The sequence below is a fragment of the Lepidochelys kempii genome, chromosome 10 (assembly GCF_965140265.1).
Source record: "Lepidochelys kempii isolate rLepKem1 chromosome 10, rLepKem1.hap2, whole genome shotgun sequence".
Classification (NCBI taxonomy): Eukaryota; Metazoa; Chordata; order Testudines; family Cheloniidae; genus Lepidochelys; species Lepidochelys kempii.
In genome coordinates, this window is record NC_133265.1 from 63,269,025 (window position 1) to 63,295,561 (window position 26,537).

Sequence of the window (26,537 nt, forward strand, 5' to 3'; positions counted from 1 at the left end):
ATCCACATCTGGAGTCAGCTGCTGTTCTCGTTTACACCAGTGTAGCCCTATTGAAGTCAATAGGAGAGCACCCGTGTACTTGAGAGCAGCATTTGGCCCATTGCCTTGAAAAAGGAGCGATGAGGGTTGTGTGGGATTTGGAAGGGATTCTCCCTCCTGCTGGGGTCTCTTTAGGAGGAACAACCCAAAATCTTACCCTTTAAGACAGAAGTCCCTGGCATGTGTCAGCTGTGGTTTAAGTAGATGGGGTCCTCATCCATGATGATGGTTCCTAGGGGCCATGGTAATGTATGTAATAAATAATAATCATTGAAATAGGAGGATATGTTTTCATTGCAACAGCTGAGGAGGAAGAAGAACTCCTCCCGCCAAGCTGGGAGAGGTGAGAAAGCTCTCCCTCAGGGTTGGGGAATGCTGTGTTCCACCTGTTCCCTCTTCCCTTATCTCCTGGGTGTCGGGCTCCATACTTTTCAGTCATGATTGGGCATAAATGGTGTGAGGTGAAGACACTTATGGAGCTGCTGTGGCTATGACTTTGGGCATAGAGACCTTGGAAGCCTACTGCAGTTGTCTCAAATGCTATCTATTTCTTGATACCTTTAGAATTTAATATAATCAACAAAATGTATCTAACCTAATCATTCTTTGATCTTATCTGTTTAATATACCAGAAGGAAAAACATTGCAGAGGGAAAAATTGTTTCAAACTTCTCATTCTATAGACAGTATATTGGTAAACTGGCTATATCCTCATTACCCTTAGAGGAATTTAGTAATTGCTATAGATAAATACAGTTCATACATTTCCCAGTGTTTCTCATACTTTATACTTTATTTCTCATACATTAGTAGTGTTCACTAAAATGTTTTTGATGACAGATAATTAGACCTGTTATAACAACAGCTGATGATGCTTCTTGCGGGGGCCCACCTCTGCCAAAACAAAACAAAAACCCTTCACAGCGAATCCCAACCATATCACGCAAGCCTGCAGGCATGGAACACTCAGGACTTGCAGTGTCAGAAGCAGAACAGAATTCTGTTTGAATTGGATGTTTTTTAAAAAGTAATGACATTTTCTGCATGCAACATCTTATCAACTGAAGACAGCACTTGTCTATATACTTGGAACTTATTTATCAGTTTTGAATAGTGACCAGAACCTGGTTCTGCTGTGCAGCAGAACATGTGATCACCTAGAGCAGCAATGCATTAAGAACAACAAAATGTTTAGTTCAGAGCATGCGTGACTGCACCTAGGAGGGTGGACATTTCTCAGAATTTGACTACAACCTCAGAAACCTTAGACCTCTGAGACCATTAGTGATGTGTTGTTAGTCATCCTGACACTTGTCTATGTTTCTTCTTGGCATGAGAAACATCTCCAAAAAGGGCTGTCGTTCATTTGGGTGCATGGATAAGTCATTGCTTTTCTGGATGTTGTTAAGGCCTCTTCCTTTCGGGGTCTGTACTCTGTACCGTCTCAGAAGAGTCACCAGGATCGCCTTCATCATTACCATGGCAATAAACTTTCCTACACAGCCACGAGGGCCAAATCCAAATGGCTGAAAGTAGCGAGAAGGAACCTGTGTGAAACAATCAGAAAGGTGTATTGAAAGCTCATAGAACAATTTCCAGAACTGAATTATTAAGAATATCATTGAAATCTCTAAGCATTTTATGGGGAAATCTTTAGACAGATTCTTTTTGGTTTAAGTATTTTTTTACATGTAGACTTCCTGGCCTTAATATCATTTTGTTTGTTTTTATCCTTTTTTTTTTTTTTTTTAAAAAAAGATCAAATAAAAAAACTTGTGGAAATAACATTTAAAATTGCAATCTCATTCTATGACCTCAAGAACTGCAAAAGTGAGGCAGCCAAATTCTGCTGACTACAGTGGTCTTGCACAGGGTGTGAATGAGGGCAGGAACTGGTCTCGGAAGCTGGAAATATGTGTCTGGATTCCAATGATATCATAATCTCATCAGTTAACTTATTGATTGGTGTGGGTTGCTGTTCATTTAGAATAATGTGTGTTATGTGGCAAACAGAATGAACTAAGTCAGATTGTATTGCTCACATTACATTAGTTATGAATCCCAAGAAAATGTCTGCTTTAAATACTTGCTCAAAGGGGAATATTTTTAGCAGCAAAATGAGTTTAGAAAGCAATCAAGAAATCCACTGAGAGAAATGGTTAGAATGGAAATAATGGATAAGATTGATGAAATAATCTAGAGTGAATAATTAACTTGATAAATTTAGCCACTTTTTCTCTTTGTGAATTTTCCAGAATGATGAATTCTTGGGCTGAAGATTGTGTGCAAAGTTCATTGTTGGTAGTTAACTATCAGCATGAAAATATTCGCCTTGTTGGTTAGTTTTGATTGGTTGGACAGAGTACATGATACTATTTATTCTCTGACTGGATGAATGTAAATCCTAGGATCTCATTTCTGGTTTGAATCTTCACATTCGAGAGTTCAACTTTAATTTATGGCAAATATCCCCTCATATTTTCTTAATTGTTTCTGCAAAGATCCCCACCAGTAAACATGTTTCCTAAAACATTCACTAAAAATTAGCACAAAATGGGTGTCAAGGATTCTTCTATTCACTTTTTTATTTGAATATTATGTGTGGATGTTTTGGAGGTATTTTCCAAGAGCTAATAAAAGGTTTGAATAGGTAACAAAACAGAACCCACACACTGAGTATACAACAGGTGCTACTAAACCTCTGGGAAACATTAATACTAATGTTACCCTCAAACCCTTAGCATTTGGCAGGTTACTAGAGCATGGGGGAGGGAGTTTGCATAGTGGGAAAACCCACAAAACCAGCATAAGGAGGTTTGCCTTATACAATCAATATGGGGATGTACCTGTTTTAGGAGAAGATCGTGTCAAGCCCTCCAAGTTTGCATGGCTTTTTGGCCTGCTACCTCTTGAAGTTAAGGAACTCAATACTTGCTTCAAACCATTAAAGCCTGATAATCCTAAGTGCCTCTTGAGAAGTGCTAAATTGATCTTAAAATTTCATAATACATGTCCTTTACCACTGAATGCATTGCAGTATCTTCCGCTTACTTCCAGTTAATTTGATCAAAAGCTGAGGAACCAAATAATTTGTGTTATAAGTAATACACCCCCCGACCTCTATTTTGATACATTTTTACCACTTGAAACAGCTCTTAGTGGATAATCTAATTTCTAGCTATGGAAAGCAGCCATTTAATTAATGACAAGCCAAAATTCTGAATAGGAGAAGCAGAAAAGCCCAAGGAAGACCCCGATGAAGTGAGCTGTAGCTCACGAAAGCTCATGCTCAAATAAATTGGTTAGTCTCTAATGTGCCACAAGTACTCCTTTTCTTTTTGCGAATACAGACTAACACGGCTGTTACTCTGAAACCTGTCATTAATAGTAAAAGGTGATTGCAAATAAGTTTTGCTGTTCATACATTGCTGTTGACATTGGGCCCAATCCTACAAGTTGCTGAGGAGGCTATCCCCAATGGTACTACTTGTGTGCTTACACTTAAACCTTTCCTGAGGCGCTTGCTGGAGTGGTGCCATTTTGCTCAGCATCATGCATGATTGAGCCCACCATAATCATTATAATGTGCTATGAAAACTGATGTGCTTACATGGATAACGAGAAACTGACTTGTGGAAAGGACTTAATCCAATTAAAAGGAAGACCCATTCTGCATTTTAATTAGAAATAATACTCTATCCCCTAGCAGAAAGAAGACAGGAAACTTACGTTCTTCTCAAAATTTTTGAGAGAAAACTCATTAGGCTTTGGGAAGAATTCAAGCTTATGCATACGTCCAATGTTCAGAATGATGTTTGTCCCCCTTTTCACAGGATAGCCATCAATTACATCATCTTGTAAAGCCTTGCGCATGACCAAATCCACAACTGGCTGGTATCTCATACTCTCATTAATAAAATTCTCCACAACCTTTAAGTTTGACATGTCATTGCTCTGTACGTCTCTGTCACCTTGAGGAATAAAGCAGACAAAAGAAGTTGATTTTGCTATTCTAATTTTACCTGATTGATATTTGAAATGTTGCAGTTGATGCCAGAATGGTTTTGGAAATCTCTCCATTCAGTAAAAATGCTGTCTCCTTTCATGATACATGGTGACAAGGAGCCTATGGGTTCTTGTGGCTTTGTGTTGCCTCACATACTACGGAAGCCAGCCATACTGTTTACCAACATGGACACTATGTGACTAATAAAATGATCTGCCCCAAAGCCAAATCTCCTCTCTCCCACACAGTCTGGCTCTAATCCTGCTGCCATTGAAGACCATGGAAAAACTGCTTCAGTTCAGTGGAGCAGGAGCAGGGCCTTGTATGAAACTGATTTAACATGCCATAGATTCTTAAGCTGAAGGGCCAGATTCACTGACATGTGGCACAGGCTGTGCGTGTAAATTACACCTCCAGTGCACCAGTAAGGCCCTGTGCTGAAAGATGGGGATACATACAGAAGGAAGGCAATTAGCATTTCCACTGCCTTTCTCTCTTAGGGGTCGCACTAGTGGGGGAAGGCAGGAAAACAGGGCTAAGACCTGAAGGTTTCTCTACACAATATGACAATGAGCACTACGGAGGTGTGATTTTGAAAGCATACTAACATGTTGAGCACTAATTGGTCCGTGTAGACCCTGCTAGGTCATTCTAGAAGTTTCCTAGTGGATTTTAATGGAGTACTATTTCAGAGTTTTCAAATTATGAAACGTTGCTGCATCATGTAGATGAGCTCTGGTTCAACTCCTGTTGGAGTCAATGGAAAGACATTCATTCATTTAAATAGAAATTGGATCAGGACTTTAATTCCTGCCAGGAACCAGGAGTGATATAGGAGATACAATACCCACTTCTCGGCCATCCACTCTTAGATTGGTCTACTGATCTCTCTATCTACCTTACAATGATGAGGACCATGTAAGTGTAGTGTATGAGATCTTTTCAGACATCTGCAGGAGCCCTACTATGGCTGGTCAGAATAAAATTCCCCAAACATTCATGAATTGGCAAACTGTGATTAAAACAAAATTGAAACCTTTCATGGTGATGGGTTGATTAAAATAAAACTCCACTGAAAACCAGGCAGGATTCTGATGGAAGCCTACATGCCAGGGGTTTCAAAACATGCCTGCCAGGCAGGTTTCCATCTGAAACCTTCCTGGTTTTCTGACAGCTCACCTGTCTGGCTTCTTGGGAATCTGGGCTTATAGGCTTCCAGCTCCTTGATGGGGAGCTGAGAGCCCAGAATCCTTGGTTCCCAGTATTTCAACTCCTTAACAGCCCAAACTCCCAGGGTGCTCTGCACCGGAGCAGGCCACCTGGAAGGCTGTTTCAGAGTGGGAGCTCCCTGTACAGATGAGGAGAAAACGTTTAATAGAAATTTTTGAAATGTTTGGGTTTCATTCTGAACTGTAATAAAACCAGACTTGGAAATCTCTCAACCTCCACAAAATGGAAGTACCCTTCTCTGCCCAGCTCTACTTGTACTCCCTCAGTGCAGGGGACAGTGAATCTCACCCAAATTTTACAACTATCCTATACTAAAATATTTATTTTTTAAAAAGTTAGCTAACTGTTGAACCTATTTGCTGTCTTCGCGCTGTTCCAGTACAGTTCTGTATCCTCTTCAGTGAACTTTAATGGAATGGTGCAGGGGACAGTCATGGAATTTTTTGAAATCCTGGCAATTACTGGAACTGTTTGAAAGCTAAACATTGGGAGAAGTAAACTTTCGGTCAGTTGTTCAAAGGAAACAAATATTTCTGAAAGCTTCCCTGCTGTATTAACTCTATCTTCTGCTCTCCCAAATGAGTCTGCCTTCAAAATTACAGGTCTTTCTGAAAAACTGGAGCCTAAGGCAGCAGGGGTTAGATCTTAATATGGGCGGAAAACTCTGTATTAGTAAAAGAAGAATAATTAATTAAACTTACTATCTCGCCAAGGTACACAACACTGACTGGGGAAATCACTGATGTGTATGAGATTATAGGAGACAATTTACTTTAGAAAACTCAGCAGTCTGATACATTGTGGCACATGTGGGTTTTGCTGAGGCATTTTGTAGTTGATAGATATGAGGCTGCCTTTTGGCATTAAATTATAGCTGACTGCTTCTAGGAAGCCAAGTATAGTTGTGAAAGAGGCCTTTCAGCTACATATTAATGAGAACTGTTGTTACTCGTGTATGGCCCATGGGACTCAACACTTAGATATCAATGTGCTGACTTAACATACAAGTCCAGAGTTTGCTGGATTCACTTGGGTTACAAGGCTCCTGGCCAGCTAGAAAGACAGACACATCCACATGAAAGAAAGATAGAAAGAGAAGAGAGATGCAGCTTGCTAGCTGGAGGGAAGAAAGGTGACAGGTGCTGTTAAGCTCTGGTACAACATTGAAAATATTCTCAAAATAGTTTTGCACAAATGTTACTTATTTCAGATATGCAACTTGGTTTATAAGCAACATAATGAACCAAAATAAAGGAGCAGAGTGCCTGGAGATAATGGTGGATGAGAGTGAATGCAGTGAATATTTACATTGTTTTTTAGGCTGGGAAGAGAAATCAAAGAAAGGGAAGACTAAAAGTTTAAGATAATTTGTGGGTCTGCTGTTCATTAGCATCCCTCAGAGAAGACCAGAAAATGGACCAGAGTTTTAAAAATCCTCAAGTCATTCTCTTCAGCCATTTAACCATTTTTGTTGCTTTTGTTTCAGCTTACTCCAGTTGATCTACAACTTTCTACTAATGAGGTGCTCAAATTCAGGGAAGCAATTAAGCACATGTTTAAATCCATACGTATTCAGGAAGTATTTAGGGACATGCCTAAATCCTATTAACTTCTTTGGGATTTAAGTATAGGCTTGAAGCTAAGCACTTGCTAAAGTGGACTCTGAAGAGGGATGCTTCCCAGAACGGGGGCCTCATTTCAGTATTAGAAATGTGGCTTCACCAGTATCTTAGCGAGGGACTTTCACGATGCAGGTGATTCATCCTTTGGTGTGTCCATATAATATATCTTAATGAGATTGCATATTCAAAATAAAATAAAAGATTAAGTTTATAGCTAATAGATCAACTTGCAAATTCTGACTTTCTCTTTTTTCCATATGCTTTTTTGATTGCTTGAATGGTTTGACTATTATGCAGAAAATATTCACATGATAGATTTCTTAATTTAAAATTTTCCAGAGAGAATGTAGTATTTTTAAACAGCTTTTTACCTGTGCATACTATGTATACAGGGATAATATGATGTGAATAGTTGTTAGCTCAGCTAAGCTGGAGAGATCATACCTAATTTCACAGTTCAATACCAGTGGTTAAAAAGCACCATGAATCAGTTTCTGCTCTCAGTTACACCAGTGTAAATCCAGAATAATTCCACTGAGGTTGGTGAAGTGACTACAGGTTTATACTGGTGTAACTGAGGGCTGAGTTTGGTCCCATTATTCTAGCCGATTGCCTCTGATCCTAATTTATTATTTCCTTACTAGTTGTTTATCTTTTATCATTTTTTTCCACTCAGTTTTGAAAGATCTTTCTTTTTACAATATTATGCAGCAAGATAATTATTGCACCTACTTCACAATAAATAAACTTTAGATTTTTCTTCCTGAAAATGATTAGATCACTGCTCAAGCATAATTAGTTTCCAACATCATTGTCTTTATAGACAGCCTTTACCTATAATAGCTTGGATTTCCTTCATCATATCCTCTTCCACTTTAGGGTGCTCTGCAATCAGTACTAGCATGAAGAAGAGAGTCACAGACAGTGTGTCAGGTGCAGCTATCATCATCTCCAGCACACACTGGTTCACATTCTCACCAGTCAGATCTCCACGACTCTACAAAATTCAAGGGGGCAAATGTTGAATGCTGGACTTGAGATCCAGCAAAGGTTCTTAGGTCAACAGGAAAGGGAGAATGTAGAATATGTAGACTCACTTGAAACAACTGGTTCAAGCCCTATCAGACTTTACTCAGTCCTTTATACTACTGGGAGAGAGAAGTAATAACCACTTCATGTGTCTCTCAGATGAAGCACTGAAAACCAGTGTCTTGCCTGGCATATATGATCCTATAACTCTTTTAAGAAAAGTAAGGGTTTGTGCTTAACCCAAATTCCTCCTCCACTCACTGTGCTGCAGCATACTGTGCACCATTCACTTGCTATACTCCATCACAGAGTGTACTTGATTGCCAGACATTCTGCATGGTTATGATTTCTGAAGCACTTGGGGATCCTTTGGAGTAAAAGGTGTTTATATAAATGGAAAATATATGGGCCAAGGAGAGGGTGGAGGGGATATGGGCATGAGCTTGAGAGCCTTGGGCACGTGGATATAACCTGGAAAGGTTCAGACAAGCAATCAAACATTTGGATGCAATTATTCAAAGCCTGGAACTTTGTTGCGATGCTCCAAACACTAATTAATTTGTATTAGTTTTAAATGACATTACTTTCTGCTATATAGGTTAAGTCAAACTCTGTTTACAAATCCCATTTTGTTCTCGGTGACAGGAGCATTTTGGACAAATTCATATTTTGTTCATATTCTCAGTACCTGTGCAAAAATCAGTTGTGATGCAAAGTCCATGTGGTCTTCCAGTTTTTCAACAGTGGAAAGTCTCTGTCGTTTCTGTTCTATTAAGATTTCAATTGCTTCTTTCAAATCCTTGCTGAAAACAGATAGAACCCAGTATATCTATAAACATCTGTGATATTTTAGTGCTTAGTAATGCAGGATGGGAAATGTAACAATAAAACAGACAAACAAAAACATTCTTTGGATAATTCTGTAGTGAAGCAGTAAAATAAGGCAGATTGCCTCTAGAGAAGTGAAAAGTGACGCTGTTCTTATAATGAACCTATAAGAGCATAGATTTGCCCTGCCAGACCAGATTGGTCCATCAACTAAGGTAATATGTCTCTAGCAGTGTCCAATACAGGTGGATCCAGAGGAAGGTGGGCAAACCCACAGAAAACAGGTAGCCTACTGTAAAATGCTGTACATGAGAGAGGAAAAAATTCATGACCATTATTAGACTTGATGAAAATGTGGCAAGGAATTTCACAACTTGACTATATACTGAATGAAGTCCTTTTTTGCACAAAACCATGGGAGCGTCTACACTTGCCAATGACTTTTTGCAGTGAAACTCAGATATGCCCAGTAAAAATAATGTGTGTTTTACTGGCACTATATTTGATGTTTTCCAGTGAGAGATTTGACTGCCCTCTTCGTGACCAGGGGAATCCCCAAAAAGGCACACTTATTTTATGTATAGTGATAGAGCCATTTTAATAACAACTGTAGAGGGATTAAAATGTCTGTAGTTGATACAATTTGTGTGGAAATACTGTATGCAGGAAGTCCTGATTAATGCATCGTCCTCCCTTCCAGTTGAATCAGAAACCTATGGGAAACCCTGGTATGCTACAGTTCTCTAATTCAGTTCACTTTAGGTTCAGGAGTCTGTCACATTCACAGTAAGAAGTAGTGGCCACTAAAAATTCAACATTTGCCTGTAGTTGTCATCTAGCAGTAACTGAGCACCACGGTTATCTCCTTAAGACATACTGAGTAAAGCTCTAGTATCATACATACCATTGTGTAGTGACTAATGTTGGCATTTTAGAGATTGACTGGAGGCAGGATTTCACCTTCTATGTGAATTTTGCCATTGACTTCCCTGGGGACAGGATTTCCACCATGGTAGATAGCCTTCCTTCCTTAAAATCCCATGAGTTCTTGTGACACAATAGTATGAAAAGTACTTAATACACACGCTTTTATAGTGAATATTTTATCAGACTAGTCAAGGACATCTGTCCAAGTAAGGACAAAGTGACTGCCCGTTTGTTTTATAACCAGTCATTTTTTGGTAGAGGAAAACAAAGGAGACCCTGAAAACTCAGTAGAAAAGGTTTTGGTTGTTTTTTGTGCTTGTCGTCTTTAAACAGAAAGACGGCAAAACTAATGTGTTCCTATTTGAGGGAAAAGAGATGACAACCAGCATGATAAATGCTAAGTTTAAATCTGAAATGAAGAATTTTGGCAAAGATATAAGCACCAACAAGCAGGATTATACTGATTGCCTGATTTAACATTCACTATATTGCCATGACTATAAAAAGGACTTGCTGTCTCAAGGAATTGCCAGCCTTCTAGGTTACTACTGGAGCCCTGGTTGGTTAGGTAGTAAGTGAAAGTGGATACCATAAGATGGCATTTCACTGCCTGTGTGAAGTGAACTGGTGATTTTCAGTTTTATACCTGAGTTAGCACTAATGTGTGTCTCAGCAGAGAAACCAAGACTAAATTGAATTAAACTGAATGGTCCCTCTCATTCACTTTTAAAACAGAGAGAGAAAACTGACAAGCAAGAGTGACTCTAGGAAGGAGGGATTTATGTTACTCAGGTGATCTGTAAATCCGTTGATCTTAAACATAAAAAAGAAGCTTACAAGAAGTGGAAGGTTGGACATATGACCAGGGAAGAGTATAAAAATATTGCTCGGGCATGTAGGAATGTTATCAGGAGGGCCAAATCGCACCTGGAGCTGCAGCTAGCCAGAGATGTCAAGAGTAACAAGAAGGGTTTCTTCAGGTATGTTGGCAACAAGAAGAAAGCCAAGGAATGTGTGGGCCCCTTACTGAATGAGGGAGGCAACCTAGTGACAGAGGATGTGGAAAAAGCTAATGTACTCAATGCTTTTTTTGCCTCTGTTTTCACTAACAAGGTCAGCTCCCAGACTGCTGCGCTGGGCATCACAAAATGGGGAAGAGATGGCCAGCCCTCTGTGGAGATAGAGGTGGTTAGGGACTATTTAGAAAAGCTGGACGTGCACAAGTCCATGGGGCCGGACGAGTTGCATCCGAGAGTGCTGAAGGAATTGGCGGCTGTGATTGCAGAGCCACTGGCCATTATCTTTGAAAACTCGTGGCGAACCGGGGAAGTCCCGGATGACTGGAAAAAGGCTAATGTAGTGCCAATCTTTAAAAAAGGGAAGAAGGAGGATCCTGGGAACTACAGGCCAGTCAGCCTCACCTCAGTCCCTGGAAAAATCATGGAGCAGGTCCTCAAAGAATCAATCCTGAAGCACTTGCATGAGAGGAAAGTGATCAGGAACAGCCAGCATGGATTCACCAAGGGAAGGTCATGCCTGACTAATCTAATCGCCTTTTATGATGAGATTACTGGTTCTGTGGATGAAGGGAAAGCAGTGGATGTATTGTTTCTTGACTTTAGCAAAGCTTTTGACACGGTCTCCCATAGTATTCTTGTCAGCAAGTTAAGGAAGTATGGGCTGGATGAATGCACTATAAGGTGGGTAGAAAGCTGGCTAAATTGTCGGGCTCAACGGGCAGTGATCAATGGCTCCATGTCTAGTTGGCAGCCGGTATCAAGTGGAGTGCCCCAAGGGTCGGTCCTGGGGCCGGTTTTATTCAATATCTTCATAAATGATCTGGAGGATGGTGTGGATTGCACTCTCAGCAAATTTGCGGATGATACTAAACTGGGAGGAGTGGTAGATATGCTGGAGGGGAGGGATAGGATACAGAAGGACCGAGACCAATTGGAAGATTGGGCCAAAAGGAATCTGATGAGGTTCAATAAGGATAAGTGCAGGGTCCTGCACTTAGGACGGAAGAACCCAATGCACAGCTACAGACTAGGGACCGAATGGCTAGGCAGCAGTTCTGCAGAAAAAGACCTAGGGGTGACAGTGGACGAGAAGCTGGATATGAGTCAGCAGTGTGCCCTTGTTGCCAAGAAGGCCAATGGCATTTGGGGATGTATAAGTAGGGGCATAGCGAGCAGATCGAGGGACGTGATCGTTCCCCTCTATTCAACATTGGTGAGGCCTCATCTGGAGTACTGTGTCCAGTTTTGGGCCCCACACTTCAAGAAGGATGTGGATAAATTGGAGAGAGTCCAGCGAAGGGCAACAAAAATGATTAGGGGACTGGAACACGTGAGTTATGAGGAGAGGCTGAGGGAGCTGGGATTGTTTAGCCTGCAGAAGAGAAGAATGAGGGGGGATTTGATAGCTGCTTTCAACTACCTGAAAGGGGGTTCCAAAGAGGATGGCTCTAGACTGTTCTCAATGGTAGCAGATGACAGAACGAGGAGTAATGGTCTCAAGTTGCAGTGGGGGAGGTTTAGATTGGATATTAGCAAAAACTTTTTCACTAAGAGGGTGGTGAAACACGGGAATGCGTTACCTAGGGAGGTGGTAGAATCTCCTTCCTTAGAGGTTTTTAAGGTCAGGCTTGACAAAGCCCTGGCTGGGATGATTTAACTGGGAATTGGTCCTGCTTTGAGCAGGGGGTTGGACTAGATGACCTTCTGGGGTCCCTTCCAACCCTGATATTCTATGATTCTATGATTCTATGATACTTACGCTGACTTTTCATATTTCTTGTACAGCCAAGAAATCTTAAAGAAGATGTCAGGTTTCAGCAAAAGTGTTTGCCAAGCATCGAAGTAGTTCTGAATTTTAAGCACAATGGCATTTTCTGAAAATTAAAAATAAACAAACAGCAATGTAAAATGTAAACTTCAATAGCTAGTTCACACAAATGTCACCCTAAACTGCACAATAAAGGCCTGCTCCTGCTGAAGTCAATGGGAGCCTGATCAGGCCTTAAAAGTAGGGTTTCAATATTATCATATTTCTCTTTTACTGCCATGGCATTGTCATTACTGACATTCAAATATTTTGTTTTAATGTGATAAATAGCAGCGTGAAATATTTTTAGACTCCTGTGCAGATTGTGCAGTTTGTAAAAACCAAGGCACTTCAGCTGAAAGGAGGCTGCAATGTGATAACCAATGCCAAGCCACCTCCCACACAAGTGGAGTGATGGTGGGTGGGGGATTACAAATGAGTGGAAAACTTTAAAAGCACATAATCGTGGGATAGGTGCCTGCAGGTACGTGGAAATCTTGTTTTGCAGATTTCACAAACTTTTGTCTGCCAACAAACATTCTGCAGCTGGCAATTTGGTACTTTATGTTTGCAGCATGCCCACAATAGAGGAAGTGTGGATTACTTTGTGAGCTGTAGCTCACGAAAGCTCATGCTCAAATAAATTGGTTAGTCTCTAAGGTGCCGTAAGTACTCCTTTTCTTTTTGCGAATACAGACTAACACGGCTGTTACTCTGAAACCTGCCATTTGTTGACTATATCGTGATTGTTAGGAACATTGGAAAACTAGCCTAACTGTCAAGATGCAGATGCTACTTCTCGATACTTGGGTCTTGTCAGGCTTAAAAACTGAATACAGGTTTTTAAAGACCTTTTTAAGCTCTTGCTCATGATTAGAATTAATTGCAATCAAATCTGACAGTGTTATTAAAAACTGAGCATTAGAGCCAGACCATGATGTACTTACTCAGGCAAAACTCCCCATTCATGGCAATGGGAAATTTTGTGTGAATATGCACCTTAAAAGTGGATCCATTATGAGATATAAGAATGTTATCTGTACCATCCAAAGGGATCCCTAGAAAGAGTGTGTTAGAAGCGTCCAGTGTGATCTGTCTCATAAAATTCAGCACATTGATGTTTCCCAGTCCAGCAGTCACATCCTCCAATCTGTCCAGATGGTCTTTCGTTGATTCAACACAAATTGCTATCATGCGCACGAGACCTGGACCAGACAAAGCTGAAATGTACATATAAAATAGTCAGATTGTTCAACTTTCATGTTATCTGTATTATCCACCCAGTGGCAATAAAGTTGTAACAGATGATGATGTAACCAACGTAATTGGAATACAATATTTTTACAGTTTTTAGCTTTTTAACCTATCCTCTGATTTAAACAAAAAGCCCTCTTTGGACATATTGATTAAAATAGCAAAATGTTAAATCAAAGCAAATATACGCTCCCATTCCCCAGCCATTACTATTATAATACTTAACACAGTGTGAGGCTTAATTAATCTGGAATTTTCAATTCTCGGTGCCTTTGTTAGGTACCTGGATCCATATTTATGCACCTAAGTAAATGGCCAGATTTAGAAAGGAGCTGGGCAACAACTTACATTGACTTCAGTAGCTGTGGTGGTCAGCACCTGTCATGATTTAGTAAAACAACTTGAAATATCCTGAGCATGAAAGATGCTACATAAACCAAATTCTATTTAATTCTTCTCCATTTTCTAATTTTAACAAAGCTCTAGTAATAACATATACCTCATCATCTGCCCACTTTCTATAAAATTCCAGTAGACTCCAGTAGACTTTCCGTCTAGTCTATATTGGTTTCTAATGGTATCTTCTGATTTTTGCCAGGGTGGTTGTTCTCACATGGACTATAGGTTGTCTATAGAGCACTTGCTGGTGGTCTGTAGAGAACTAGCCAGCCACATGGTGGCTTGTCTATCTTACTACCAGATTGCATTAAAAGAATATAAGAATGGCCATTCTGGCTCACACCAATGGTCCATCTAGCCCAGTACCCTGTCTTCTGACAGTGGCAAGTACCAGATGCTTCAGAGGGAATGAACAGAACATGGCAATTATTGAGTGATCCATCTAGTTGCAGTTTCTGGCAGCCAGAGGTTAGGGACACCCAGAGTGTGGGGTTGCATCCCTGACCTATCCTCCATGAACTTAGCTAATTCTCCTTTGACCTCAGTTATACTTTTGGCCTTCACAACATCCACTGCCAGTGAGTTCCACAGGTTGACTCTGTTATGTGAAGTACTTTCTTATGATTGTTTTAAACCTGCTGCCTATTAATTTCATTGGGTGACCCCTGGCTCCTGTGTTGTGTGAAGCGGTAGATAACACTCTTTCTCCACACCATTCATGATTTTATAGACCTCTATCATATCCCCCCTTAGTTGTCTCTTTTTTTTCTAAGCTGAACAGACTGTCTTTTCAATCTCTCCTCATCTGGAAGTTGTTCCATTCCCCTAATAATTTTTGTTGCAATCCTCTGTGCTTTTTCCAGTTCTAATATATCTTTGATTCAGGGTGACCAGAACTGCATTCAGTATTCTAGGTATGAGTGTACCATGGATTTATGTAGTAGCATTCTGATATTTTCTGTCTTATCTATCCTTTTCCTAATGGTTCCTAACATTTTGACTGCCACTGCCTGTTGAGCAAATGTTTTCAGAGAACTATCTATACTAGCTCCAAGATCTTTTTATTGAGTGGTAACAGCTAATTTAGACCCCATCACTTTGTATGTTTAGTTGGAATTATGTTTTCCAATATGCATTACTTTACACTTATCAACATTGAATTTCATGTGCCATTTTGTTGCCCAGTCACCAGATTTTGTGACATCCCTTTGTAACTCCTCACTGCCAGCTTTAGTCTTGACTATCTTGAGTAATTTTGTATCGGCTGCAAACTTTGCCACCTCACTTTTTACTTCCTTTTCTAGATCATTAATAGGGCCCTACCAAATTCACGGCCACGAAAAACGTGTCACGGACCATGAAATCTGGTCTTCTGCTGTGAAATCTGGTCTTTTGTGTGCTTTTACCCTATACTATACAGATTTCACGGGGGAGACCAGTTTTATCAAATTAGGGGTCCTGACCCAAAAAGGGAATTGTAGGGAGGTTATTTTAGAGGGGGTCACGGTATTGCCACCCTTACTTCTGCGCTGCTGCCTTCAGACCTGGGTGGCCGGAGAGTGGTGGCTGCAGACTGAGGGCCCAGCTCTGCAGGCAGCAGCGCAGAAGTAAGGGTGGCAATACCCTACCAAGGCATCCTTACTTCTGCGCTGCTGCTGGCGGGGGCTCTGCCTTCAGAGCTGGGCGCCTGGCTAGCCGCCACCGCTCTCCAGCTGCTCAGCTCTGAAGGCAGCGCTCCAGCCAGCAGCAGCGCAGAAGCATTGGGCAGCAGGACCACAAACCTCCCTACACTAACTTACGGAACCCCCCCACCCCAACTCCTTTGTGGATCAGGACCTCTACGGTTACAACACTGTGAAATTTCAGATTTAAATAGCTGAAATCATGACATTTACGATTTTTAAAATCCTGTGACCATGAAATTGACCAAACTGGATTGTGAATTTGGCAAGGCCCTAATTATTAATGAATATGTTGAAAAGCAGTGGTCCCAGTACAGATCCTTGGGGGAACCCCGCTATTTATCTCTCTCCATTGTGAAAAATGACCATTTATTCCAACCTAAAAATGTTATGGGTGGGATTTTTAAAAGCATTAGTCAACTCTGCTCCCAAGAAGTCAATGAGAATTTTAAAGTTCATTTAATGGGAGTAGACTTAGGCCAATTTTGAGTGTATTTGAAAATCATGCACTCAATGCTTACTCTACTCTTCAATGTAAGAAATTTCTGTAGTTGCCTCAAGGATGTTAAGCTATCATATATGGGGACAGGTGATCGAAACAGTGGTGAGTGGGAGGGGAGGAGGTCAACACTGTAACTGAGTTGGTGAACATTTGTGTAATTAGAAGTATACCTGCCCAGGACTGAGTAGACCAATCGAACCAAAATCTAGATGCCAATTGGAACCAGCTGATATTTTTCAGCAACAATGTCCGGTAGGGTGAAGATGTGGGACAAAACCCCAAAATAGGGGGTGGCAGAAGAATAATAGCATAGAAAACTTAGAATGATGGCAAATTAATACTTTTCTAATATTTCATGTCTTTTCAGCTTCTTAATTCAGGCCCCAAAATCACCACAGGGAGCTGTTGCAGTGAGCCCACAGCCTTTCTTGAATTATTAGGTTGCAGAAGGACAAAGTAATAAGGGAACTATTGAAACTCCGTGGGTTTGTTAAGAAACCTGCAAGTTTTGTTGGAATCATTAAAGTTGTTAGGTTCAAATGATCCCCAAATGTTATAAAAAGTCTACAATTGAAATTTGACAGTTTAGGTTTGTTGACACCATATGAGCCCAAAATTACAAACGTTGTGCAGCCCTAAAATAAAGTTTCAGGCCCAGATTCTCAAAGGAATTTAGGCACTTAATTCCCATTGAAAGTAATGGATGTTAATGGATCTAAATACTGCTGCAGATCTGGGACCCATTGTTTAGTATTGTCATAACACCTCACATTTCCTTTTTGAGTCTGGGCCTTGTTACATAGCAGCTAAGTTGATATTCTCAGCTGACCCTGTTACTTCCCTGATTTTCAATGTTCTAAAACAATTAATGATTCCTGCTGCACAGAGCTCTTAAGTTCATTCTGAAATGATAAACACATTTTAAATTAGGGTAGGAGTGAAGTTTCTTTGAAATCAGTTGAAGTTGGGATACAGAACCTTCTAGTTAAATAAATATTCTTACAAAATTGCCATTGAATTAAGATGAACACTGGGCCACAAATGTAAAAATATTCAAATCTGTGGCTTGTGGGACATAATTAGGATTTGCTTAGAGGAAATTAGGAATTTGCAAAGTTATTGAAAATCCTTCTCTAGTGTCATGAGAATCAGGATGAGTGAGGAAAGAAGACTGAAATATTTTGAGGGGCTGGTCAGAGAAGGAAAAATGGCTCCTTATACTTACTTACACAAAATGCCAATCCCAGCATTTCAGAAGCACAAAATATATGGTACAGTAGATATGTGATAAATATAGAAATACATAATAATTTACCTTTGGTGAAAAAAGGTCGAATTTCTTTCCAGAGTGCTGGGTTATTATTAAATATAATACCATTTTCATGCATGCCAATGCACTGTAACCCAAGCTTGCTTCCAAATCTAGAGATATATTGCCCATGTTTCATTACATGGAAGATACTGGAGGATCTGGGAAAGGAAAAAAAGATCCTTTTGTAAATATATACCTTTAATTTGACTTATTCTACTTCAGGCCCAATTGTCTGAGGTGTTGATCACTTGTGAGACACAAAGCACTTTCAACTCAAACATACTATGCATGCAACATTGAGAATGCATCTGATGAAGTGAGCTGTAGCTCATGAAAGCTTGTGCTCAAATTAATTTGTTAGTCTCTAAGGTGCCACAAGTCCTCCTTTTCTTTTTGCGAATACAGACTAACACGGCTGCTACTCTGAAACATTTCTTATACATACGATTCTTTAAAAGCCATGAATTGATTGACAGTATGATGCATGGCATTATTTTTATAAGTACAGTTTTTTTATACTTGGGCCTAGGCATGCACTGTTTTCTCAGTAAAATGGCAATTGACTGCTACGGAAATTCAACCGGAGTAAAGAGTGGAGATGCATAGAAATCTATCGGAACATAGACTTTGCCATACTGTCTCTGACAATGGCCAGTATCAGCTGCTTCAAAAGCAGATGTAAAACATTTGATGGCAGTTATGCAATAACATGTCTATAAGGGAAGTTGCTTCTTCACCCTCAACAGTTTTTGGTTGCATTTCATTTTGAATCATGAGGATTGATAACCTTTGTACATTTTTAATTTTGTTACATAATTCTAATGTAATAGAGAATGATGTTCTTATTATTCCTGTGTCTCATCCTTTAGTGATTTCTGTTAAGATTTGTTCCTCAATAATCTCTTATGGCAGGGAGTTCCACAAGGGATTGCATGGGAGTACAGACTTGGAAACCTTATATATACTCATTACCCTTGGAATGTGGTGGTGTGTTTTATTCGTGGAGAGTATTGTGTTTAGGAAGGTTGAGTCTGGTACTGAAAATACAACCCCCTACAACTGTTCACTAGCCCCAGACACATTAACAGAGTGAGATTTTCTAGGTTACCAGTTGAAATCCAGTCCAAATAACTGGAAATTGTTATAATCTAACAGCTTCTCAGTGACCTAAATGAAATGAGCTGGTGTTCCCGAGTGCACAGGCTTTCACATCTTAAAAACTACCAGCACCATTAGCACTAATTGGCAATAGGAAAAATTAAATACAAACAAAACAAACATATCCAAAAGTTTTGGAAGGGCTATAAATTCTCATGCTTCAGAGCATAAGCCAATCTCCATTAATGTGGGTTAGGAGCAAACCAAAGTAGTGAGTATTGCTAAGGAAACTCTCTGGTCACTTAAATCACATGATATTTATCTGTTTTCTAAGTAGATGATCCAGTCTTTATAAACTACTGTTGCTTCCATCCAAAATGAATGTACCTGTTCTCTTGTGAAAAAACAAATGTTGTGCTGAATGTAAAGATTTTGAACTATTGACCCCATTGGAGCTACTGACTTGCCACAGATAATTGTCCAAACTGAAGTTTCATTTTATGCAGGATATGAATGTGGCCATATTTTAATGTGATTTGGAATTCAGCATAATGGTTCTGAATTTTCTCTCTACTTTTCACTCAGCTCTCCTTAGGACCACAGTCATATTCTGATCATTTTGACAGGCTCAATTTATAAACTATGGGACTGCAAAACTGCATAGCCTGTCTTTGAGGGATTGAAATGTTCAGATGTTAGATCCCATCAGTCATAGCAGGCATATACTGCCACCTACGCATTTTATAGATATTTGATCATTGGCAAACCGATGATGAAACCACAAATATACATGTGTAATAAAATTCTGCTACCTGAACATAAACACTACCCATTGGAGAATAAGGGAAGTCTCTCACAAGGATGCTCCTTAGAGACGAATAAATGTGACCTCAGTCTTCCAGTTTCATAGGGCTCAATCCTGCAAGGTTCTGAGTCCTGTGGACCATTAGCTGCTTTGCTGGGTCAGAGCCAGAGTGCTCATTGCTTTGCAAGATCCAGCCCATAGTGCGCAACATGCATCACATGATTCAGTGCCTGGTCTAACTATGTAACCCACGGTGAATGCACAATATAACAAGGACCTTGCTTTACCAGTATATGGTAGTTAGTTACATTACAATTCTTTGCTTTCATATGTTTAATATAAAATTAATAATTAATTAGCAGAGATTAGAAATACTCATATATATAAAACCAAAGAAGAAATATTACAAAAACAAAGTATGTGTCAAAAACAACCCTAAATAAATAAATAACCCCAACACCACCAGAATATACCCTCCTCTTTTTCTGTTAACCATGCTTATTCAATTATCACACTCTGGCAAACTGGCCTCCATCAGCATTACTGCTTTAGAACCCAATTTCCTGTAGAGGGAGCTAGCTGCTTAGAAATGCTGATCCAGTGGCACAAACTGATCAGATCAAAGACACCAAAGAAAGGAAGAGTGAGACTGGCAGAGATCAAACAGTCAGCCACTTTTCATGCCACACACGCTTCAGAGACCAAAGTCTGAAATCCTTACTCAGTGTTAACTGAGACAAAACTCTCATTGGAACTCATGGCCTGAGTGAAGACAATGGAGTTTTGCTATTGCCTTTAATGGGGCCAGGATTTCACCCAGGGAGTTTTGCCTGAGTAAAGATTGAGTGAACACTAAGGACTAGAGTACAGGGTAGAGCAGAGGCAGACAATCAGAGAGGAATTCTGCTTCAAGGATTCTGCCAGGGGATTGTGCTCAGAGTTGCAACCTTTCAGGGAGTGCAGTATATTCCCCCGTGTCCCTACTGCCCTGCTCTCTTTCCCTTCCTCCCCACCGCTCCTGGGCATCCATTGTGGTGGATTGTGCAGGGAAGGAAGAGTCCCTGTACTTCCATGCGCGCAGGGAGTGGAATGACGACAGGCCCATCACAGATGTGCAATCGTGGGGAGAGGCTCCCTATGCTCTTTTCCAACCTGTACACTCACCTAAGTGCGGATTTCAGGATTTATCCCTGTCTGAGCAGAGAGAAAAAATAAAGGTAGCTATTAAAATTGGGTTGGATTTTGCTGATGGAAGCTATAAGATCATATTTCATAATAAAATTATGCAATCAAGGCCTGGAGGAGACAATGTAAATTGTATTGCAGACTCTGCAAATCCCTCTGTGCATCTGCTTTTAATCTAAGTGGAGTTGATGGCAAAAGTTCAATTGCCTTAAAGGGAGCAGGACTGTACCTGTATTTTTACAGAGCTCAGATCATAGAATCATAGAATCATAGAATATCAGGGTTGGAAGGGACCCCAGAAGGTCATCTAGTCCAACCCCCTGCTCAAAGCAGGACCAATTCCCAGTTAAATCATCCCAGCCAGGGCTTTGTCAAGCCTGACCTTAAAAACCTCTAAGGAAGGAGATTCTACCACCTCCCTAGGTAACGCATTCCAGTGTTTCACCACCCTCTTAGTGAAAAAGTTTTTGCTAATATCCAATCTAAACCTCCCCCACTGCAACTTGAGACCATTACTCCTCGTTCTGTCATCTGCTACCATTGAGAACAGTCTAGAGCCATCCTCTTTGGAACCCCCTTTCAGGTAGTTGAAAGCAGCTATCAAATCCCCCCTCATTCTTCTCTTCTGCAGGCTAAACAATCCCAGCTCCCTCAGCCTCTCCTGATCTTGCTGTTTAACTGTGACAGGCCCTAAGAACCACTGTGTATGCTCTATTGACATTGTAAAGGATTTTTAAATATTAGTTTTCCATGTCCTGTCGTGGTTTTTAAGTGAGAGGCAATCCTGACCAAAGCTGAGGTAATGACTGCACAGTCTGATTCATCTGCTGCATTAATTTGTGTATCTGATTATTTCTTATAGACCTGAATCAAATAGTGAAAGAGAGCAATAAGCAGTCTTTGCATTTACACAGTCTGACATGTTTTAAGCATTGTGTGGACATTAAGTAATTAAACCTCACTACCCCTATATCCAGTCAGGAGGACGGGTAGTATTCTCATTGTCATTACCAGTTAGGTAGAAACTGAGACAGAAAGGTGAAATGACTTGCCCAAATCTGTACAGAGTCAGTGATAGCATCAGGATTAGAGCTCATTTCCCTGGACTACAATGTCTTTCAACAAGCTGGCTCTGACTTTTATATGACTGACATATCTGAATCCAGAATAGTTAGAATGGCTAATCCAACAGTTGTTTTTGTTGTTCTTTATGTGTGGAAAAGACTTTATTAGAATTTTCATTTATGGAAAAATCCTCATCCTTATTACGAGTGCCCAGAACGTCCAATAAAAAAATCACTCCCCAAAAAACAAAACAAAACCCCCACCTCTATTGCAGTTAGTAAAACTACATGGTCCAATTCAGCAACATGTTTAAGAATATGTAATTTAAACACATGAGTAGTCCCATTGATTCCAACGGGATTACTCATATTCCTGAAGTTTTGCATGTGCTTAAGTACCTTGCTGAATTGGGGCCATAATCTTCAGCTTTTACTCACATTTTGAGAAAGATCTCCATGAGGCTATATGAAATTAATTTTTGGCTTGATCCTGCAGGTTATCAATCAATGTTCTTATATAGTGTCTTATACTCAGTAGTCGTATTATAATTAATGCAGTAGAAGTGAGAGTAAGTGTTTACAGGATTGGGCCTTAGGGTCTGATCCTTGTTCCATTGAAATAAATGGCAAAACTCCCATGTACTTCAGTGGTGCAGGGCCAAGCCTGTAGTATATAAGTATTGACATTCAGAAGCTGCACACAAAAAGAGAGTCAGCAAGTAGCAGAAGATAGAAGATTTCTGTTAGTGAGAAACAATTTTGAAAATCATGAAATAATTCTAATATAGCAAAGTGCCTGGCAATGTATATTATTAGAGACAGAGAACAAAGATTTACTTGCTAATAATGAGTGTTTCCTCTCCACTGATCCAGACTCTCATAAATTCTCCATACATCTTATTGTAATAGTTGCAGGCATTGCCCACTCCCATCCAAAGGAATCTCCCATGTGAAATGAGGGGACCAATTCCCATACAGAAACCAGGCCCTAAGGAAAAGGTTAAAGAAAAATATGACTCTTAACAACTGATTAGAAAATATATCAGTATCACTCTTTGCCAAGGATCCTTAACACCCAAGTCACAGAGTCTATTGGACATTTGATTTCACATAAAATTGGCTTATGCAACCTGATATGGAACACCTGTATCTGCAGAGTTGATCGTTTTATATCCACAGCAGCTTGATCCTGAGCCAGATGTACATTCTGTGTGCATGTAATAAACTAGACTCTGAACCTTTTTCTGATACTTCAAGCCGATGACTATGGGGTGGTTTTCATTTAGAGGTATAGTGGCTAGGTATCAAGGCAAAGGAGTAAGAAATAGTTCAAAGAATAATAATATCATACTATTGTTTATCCACTTGCAAATTTAACAAATAGTTTTAGTGACAAGGGCCTTTTTTAGACAGTAATATCACCTACAAAAGTCAACTTCCTAGCTTTCTTTTAATATAAAGAATAGTAAATGAGGAAAATACAGTTTTAGAGGATTGGTTTGTATAAGAGCATTCTACTCAATGAGTTTATGAAAAGTAACATTCTAATGTAAGAGGTCAGAATGGAATCATCTAAATTTAGTCAATGGTTATGATTCTGAACTGAGTTCCACCAGTGTAAATCTAGAATAACTCCATTGACTTCAGTAGAGTGATTCCAGAGATGCACTAGTGTAACTTAGAGCAAAATTTTGTCCCCTAGGGGAAAAAGTGTGGGGGAAGAGTCTTAGAATGGCTAAAGGAACCTGTTCTAAAGGGACCCCCCTCTGTTCTACGTGGTCAGTCTAGTCTGGCTTGCCTGCTGTAATGTCTTGGGATTTTTTCAGAGACATGAAAGAAAGCAAGTACAGTTCTTACAGAAAAGTTTCACACATTATGTTCACAAGATGTACAAATACCTCAAGATACTAGCCTTTATGAACAGGAATTAGAAGCCAGGGTTATTTAACTGTAAATTTAAGGCAAATGAATGCTGTTATCTCTCCTGGTTAATCCCATAAAGCATTCAGGCTGGACTACATAACCTTCTGCAAACGCTTTTCCAGTATTCTCTGAACTCTCCATGAATAAAGGTTATTCAAAGATAGTTTGCCTGGGTCTCCTCTCAATTAGTTTTACTCAGGTGTAACCCCATTAACTTGAATAGCTATTCCTTATTTACACCAGTGCACTATGGTCCAGTTTATGGAAATGTATTATCCTGTACCTAATGGAGAATAAACTGAACAAGTGACATCTACATATGTTCCTGAAAACCTAGCAACAAGGGTCATCTGAATGGGAGGACTTTTGATGTTGGTCCATAAGGGGGCTGTTCTTTAGTGTCAGATACATGGGAAAAGGTGGGTAACCAAAAAGCTCCAAAATGACCCCATCCCCTAAATTAGGCTTGTTTCGAGCAGAAAGCATCTTCCAAAGCTCTGACGTTTGCAACTGTAACAAAATGTGAAGCTCTAAAACATCCATGAAAATAATCCAGACCATAAATATCTAGGCACCATGCTTAAAATTATATACTATTATTCTATCATATGCACACAAGGAGAGATCTGTTCTGAAGAAAGTAAATAATGTGATACTTTTAGCTGACTAAACAAACTTTAGTGCACAAAGTAGGGGGCAAATTGGGCACTTCAGATTTTTGTTTTTCTTAGCATTAAATCTCTCCTATATTTTATACAACATATTCCTTCTGTGTTTCCTTGATATACACTTATTACCCATCACACCCCTTTTTAGCATAGTGTGAACAACCAAAAAACCCCTTTGTAGCATTTTGGGGGATACCATGTCTAAAATCAATTTACCTGGTATTGATGTTTCTTCATAATTCCATATTAGGAAAAGAAAGCACATGAGGAGGAGTATGGGCACGGTGGCAGTTGGCATCACTTCTGGCACCACTCTGGTGATATTGTAATGCATCAGATTCAGGGTTTCCAGTATCATCTTTTCTAAGAGAGTCTACTTTGCCTTCAGGGGGAAAAATATGGAAAGAGGCAGAAAGTTTCAAAATGCTAAGACACCTTTAATCGGTACCTTGCAACCCCTTTGCAAGTCCTGTAACTGAGCAAATTCATACCAGTAGTAACTTTGTTTTATAATGAGACTGGCTGCTTAGACAAGACAAGCTAAACCACAAGTCAAAACAGACGTACAGCAGATTTACTTTTTGCCCAGAAATAACAAAGCATTTCTGACCTTGGTATTGAAGCTCAGGTTCCTTTGGATGCTTTGGCCAATAGACCTTTTATCTTTGATATTGCCCTTGGCTGGCCAACAATGACGTTAACTCCAGACAGAGTGCCAAATTTCTAATCATAATAAAAGAAATTAAACACTCAACACATATGGAGGGGTTGAATGAACTCACTTGTAGTCTTTTATCTAAGATACCTACCTTTTTTCCCCCTCCGTGTCACTAGCATTTGTGAATGTCCTTGGGTTTCCAAAATAACCAAGTATATTTCCCAGTAAACAAATGTAGCTTGCCCTGGGTAAAAATTAGCAGGCATCTGGATAAAAATTATATTGGGCTTTATTTTTATCTGACACTGAGTGTTGTAATGCTTTGCCTTTCTTTACTTTTTTCAAAATATTTAGCAGAAGAGTATAGTACTTGTCAGACCAGACCATAGATTCATCAGGCCTAGTGCCATATTTTCTCTTTGACAAAGACCAATGCTTGACTCTTCAAAGGAAGTCAAAAACATAACAAACCATGCTGTAAAAAAGGGAGAAGAAGGGTTCCTTGCTGGTCCCTGCAGATGTTAAGTTATGCCATAAAACATGGGATTTGATTGTCCCTGTGGAGGCAGATACTGTTATCTGTATGAGGATGATCATGCAGCGGGGTGGGGGAGCATTGTCCAGCTTGCCAGGGAAGAGGGAATAGTGCTTTACGTGTGTGTGTGTGTGTGTGAGCGTGTGTGTGTGTGGGGGTGCAGGGTGCTGCAAAAAGGGGGAGTGGGTCAGTGTGATGACACTGACTCATCCCCAAGGACCAGAAGGGTTGGGGAGTTGAAAAGGGACAAGCACAGCAAGAGAAGCCCCTTTTCCCCTGGACCAGGTGGTTCAGCACCCACCCACGCTCCCTCCCCTTGAGGCGGCGAAATACTAGGTTTGGTCGGGACCTGCTGTGGGCATCATGCTAGCTGCTCCTTCCTGGGGGGCTGGGCAAGAATTTTTCCCTCACCACCATATTGGCCTAGGTGGAGTGGGGTGGGGGTGGGGGTTTGTCTTCCCAACAGTGGGTTCCGGGAGAGTGAGTAGGGAAGGGAGTTAGGCTATGACGTTACAACTCATTATGTAGGTGTGGGGTGGTTGTGCAGTGCACGGAAGGGATACAATGACCTCATAAATGGCTTTGTAAAGGACATATAAAAGAGGTGTTGGTTAAAGGAGCAGAATGAGGGAGTTCAGGGCTCCTATGACTGCTACAGCAGGAAACCAGCCCCTCTTTCTTATAGCCCACCTTAACCCTTGTTTGTGGGTGGTGGTGGTAAGGTCCCAGCAATGGGTTGGCTGGGGGACCTGGATGGAAAAAGAGGGGGGGGGGGGCTGGTGAAAGCCTGCCAGGTAGATATTGAATGAACATGGAGTTACCTGCATTGTACACTTTCATCTGCTGGGTAGTCCCAGACATCTAATAACAAAGTCGTGGCCTGATTAAAACCATATCAAGTGTCTCCTGTCCTTCTTTTGGTATAGCCAGACAAGAGATGTTTTA

The 26,537-nt window shown here is 40.3% G+C and overlaps 1 protein-coding gene across 1 annotated transcript; it reads right to left on the reverse strand.

Moving 5' to 3' along the window:
- Positions 1-744: 744 nt before the first annotated feature.
- CYP19A1 (cytochrome P450 family 19 subfamily A member 1) lies at positions 745-24,853 on the reverse strand. Its single transcript, XM_073361475.1, has 9 exons — positions 24,616-24,853; positions 22,646-22,796; positions 17,660-17,814; positions 13,551-13,727; positions 12,460-12,574; positions 8,615-8,729; positions 7,732-7,894; positions 3,769-4,010; positions 745-1,586 (listed from the first exon to the last, which is right to left on the reverse strand). The coding sequence occupies exons 1-9, from the start codon at positions 24,755-24,757 to the stop codon at positions 1,335-1,337; spliced, it is 1,512 nt and encodes a 503-aa protein (XP_073217576.1). The 5' UTR covers positions 24,758-24,853; the 3' UTR covers positions 745-1,334.
- Positions 24,854-26,537: the final 1,684 nt, after the last annotated feature.

Excerpts from the sequence above, each read along its gene's own strand:
- CYP19A1 (XM_073361475.1), bottom strand. The coding sequence starts at position 24,757 with ATGATACTGGAAACCCTGAATCTGATGCATTACAATATCACCAGAGTG. Across the intron at positions 12,575-13,550 it reads TCTAGGGATCCCTTTGGATG|AAAATGCCATTGTGCTTAAA; the intron begins GTACAGATAACA and ends TTTAATTTTCAG. Across the intron at positions 1,587-3,768 it reads TCAAAAATTTTGAGAAGAAC|GTTCCTTCTCGCTACTTTCA; the intron begins GTAAGTTTCCTG and ends TGTTTCACACAG.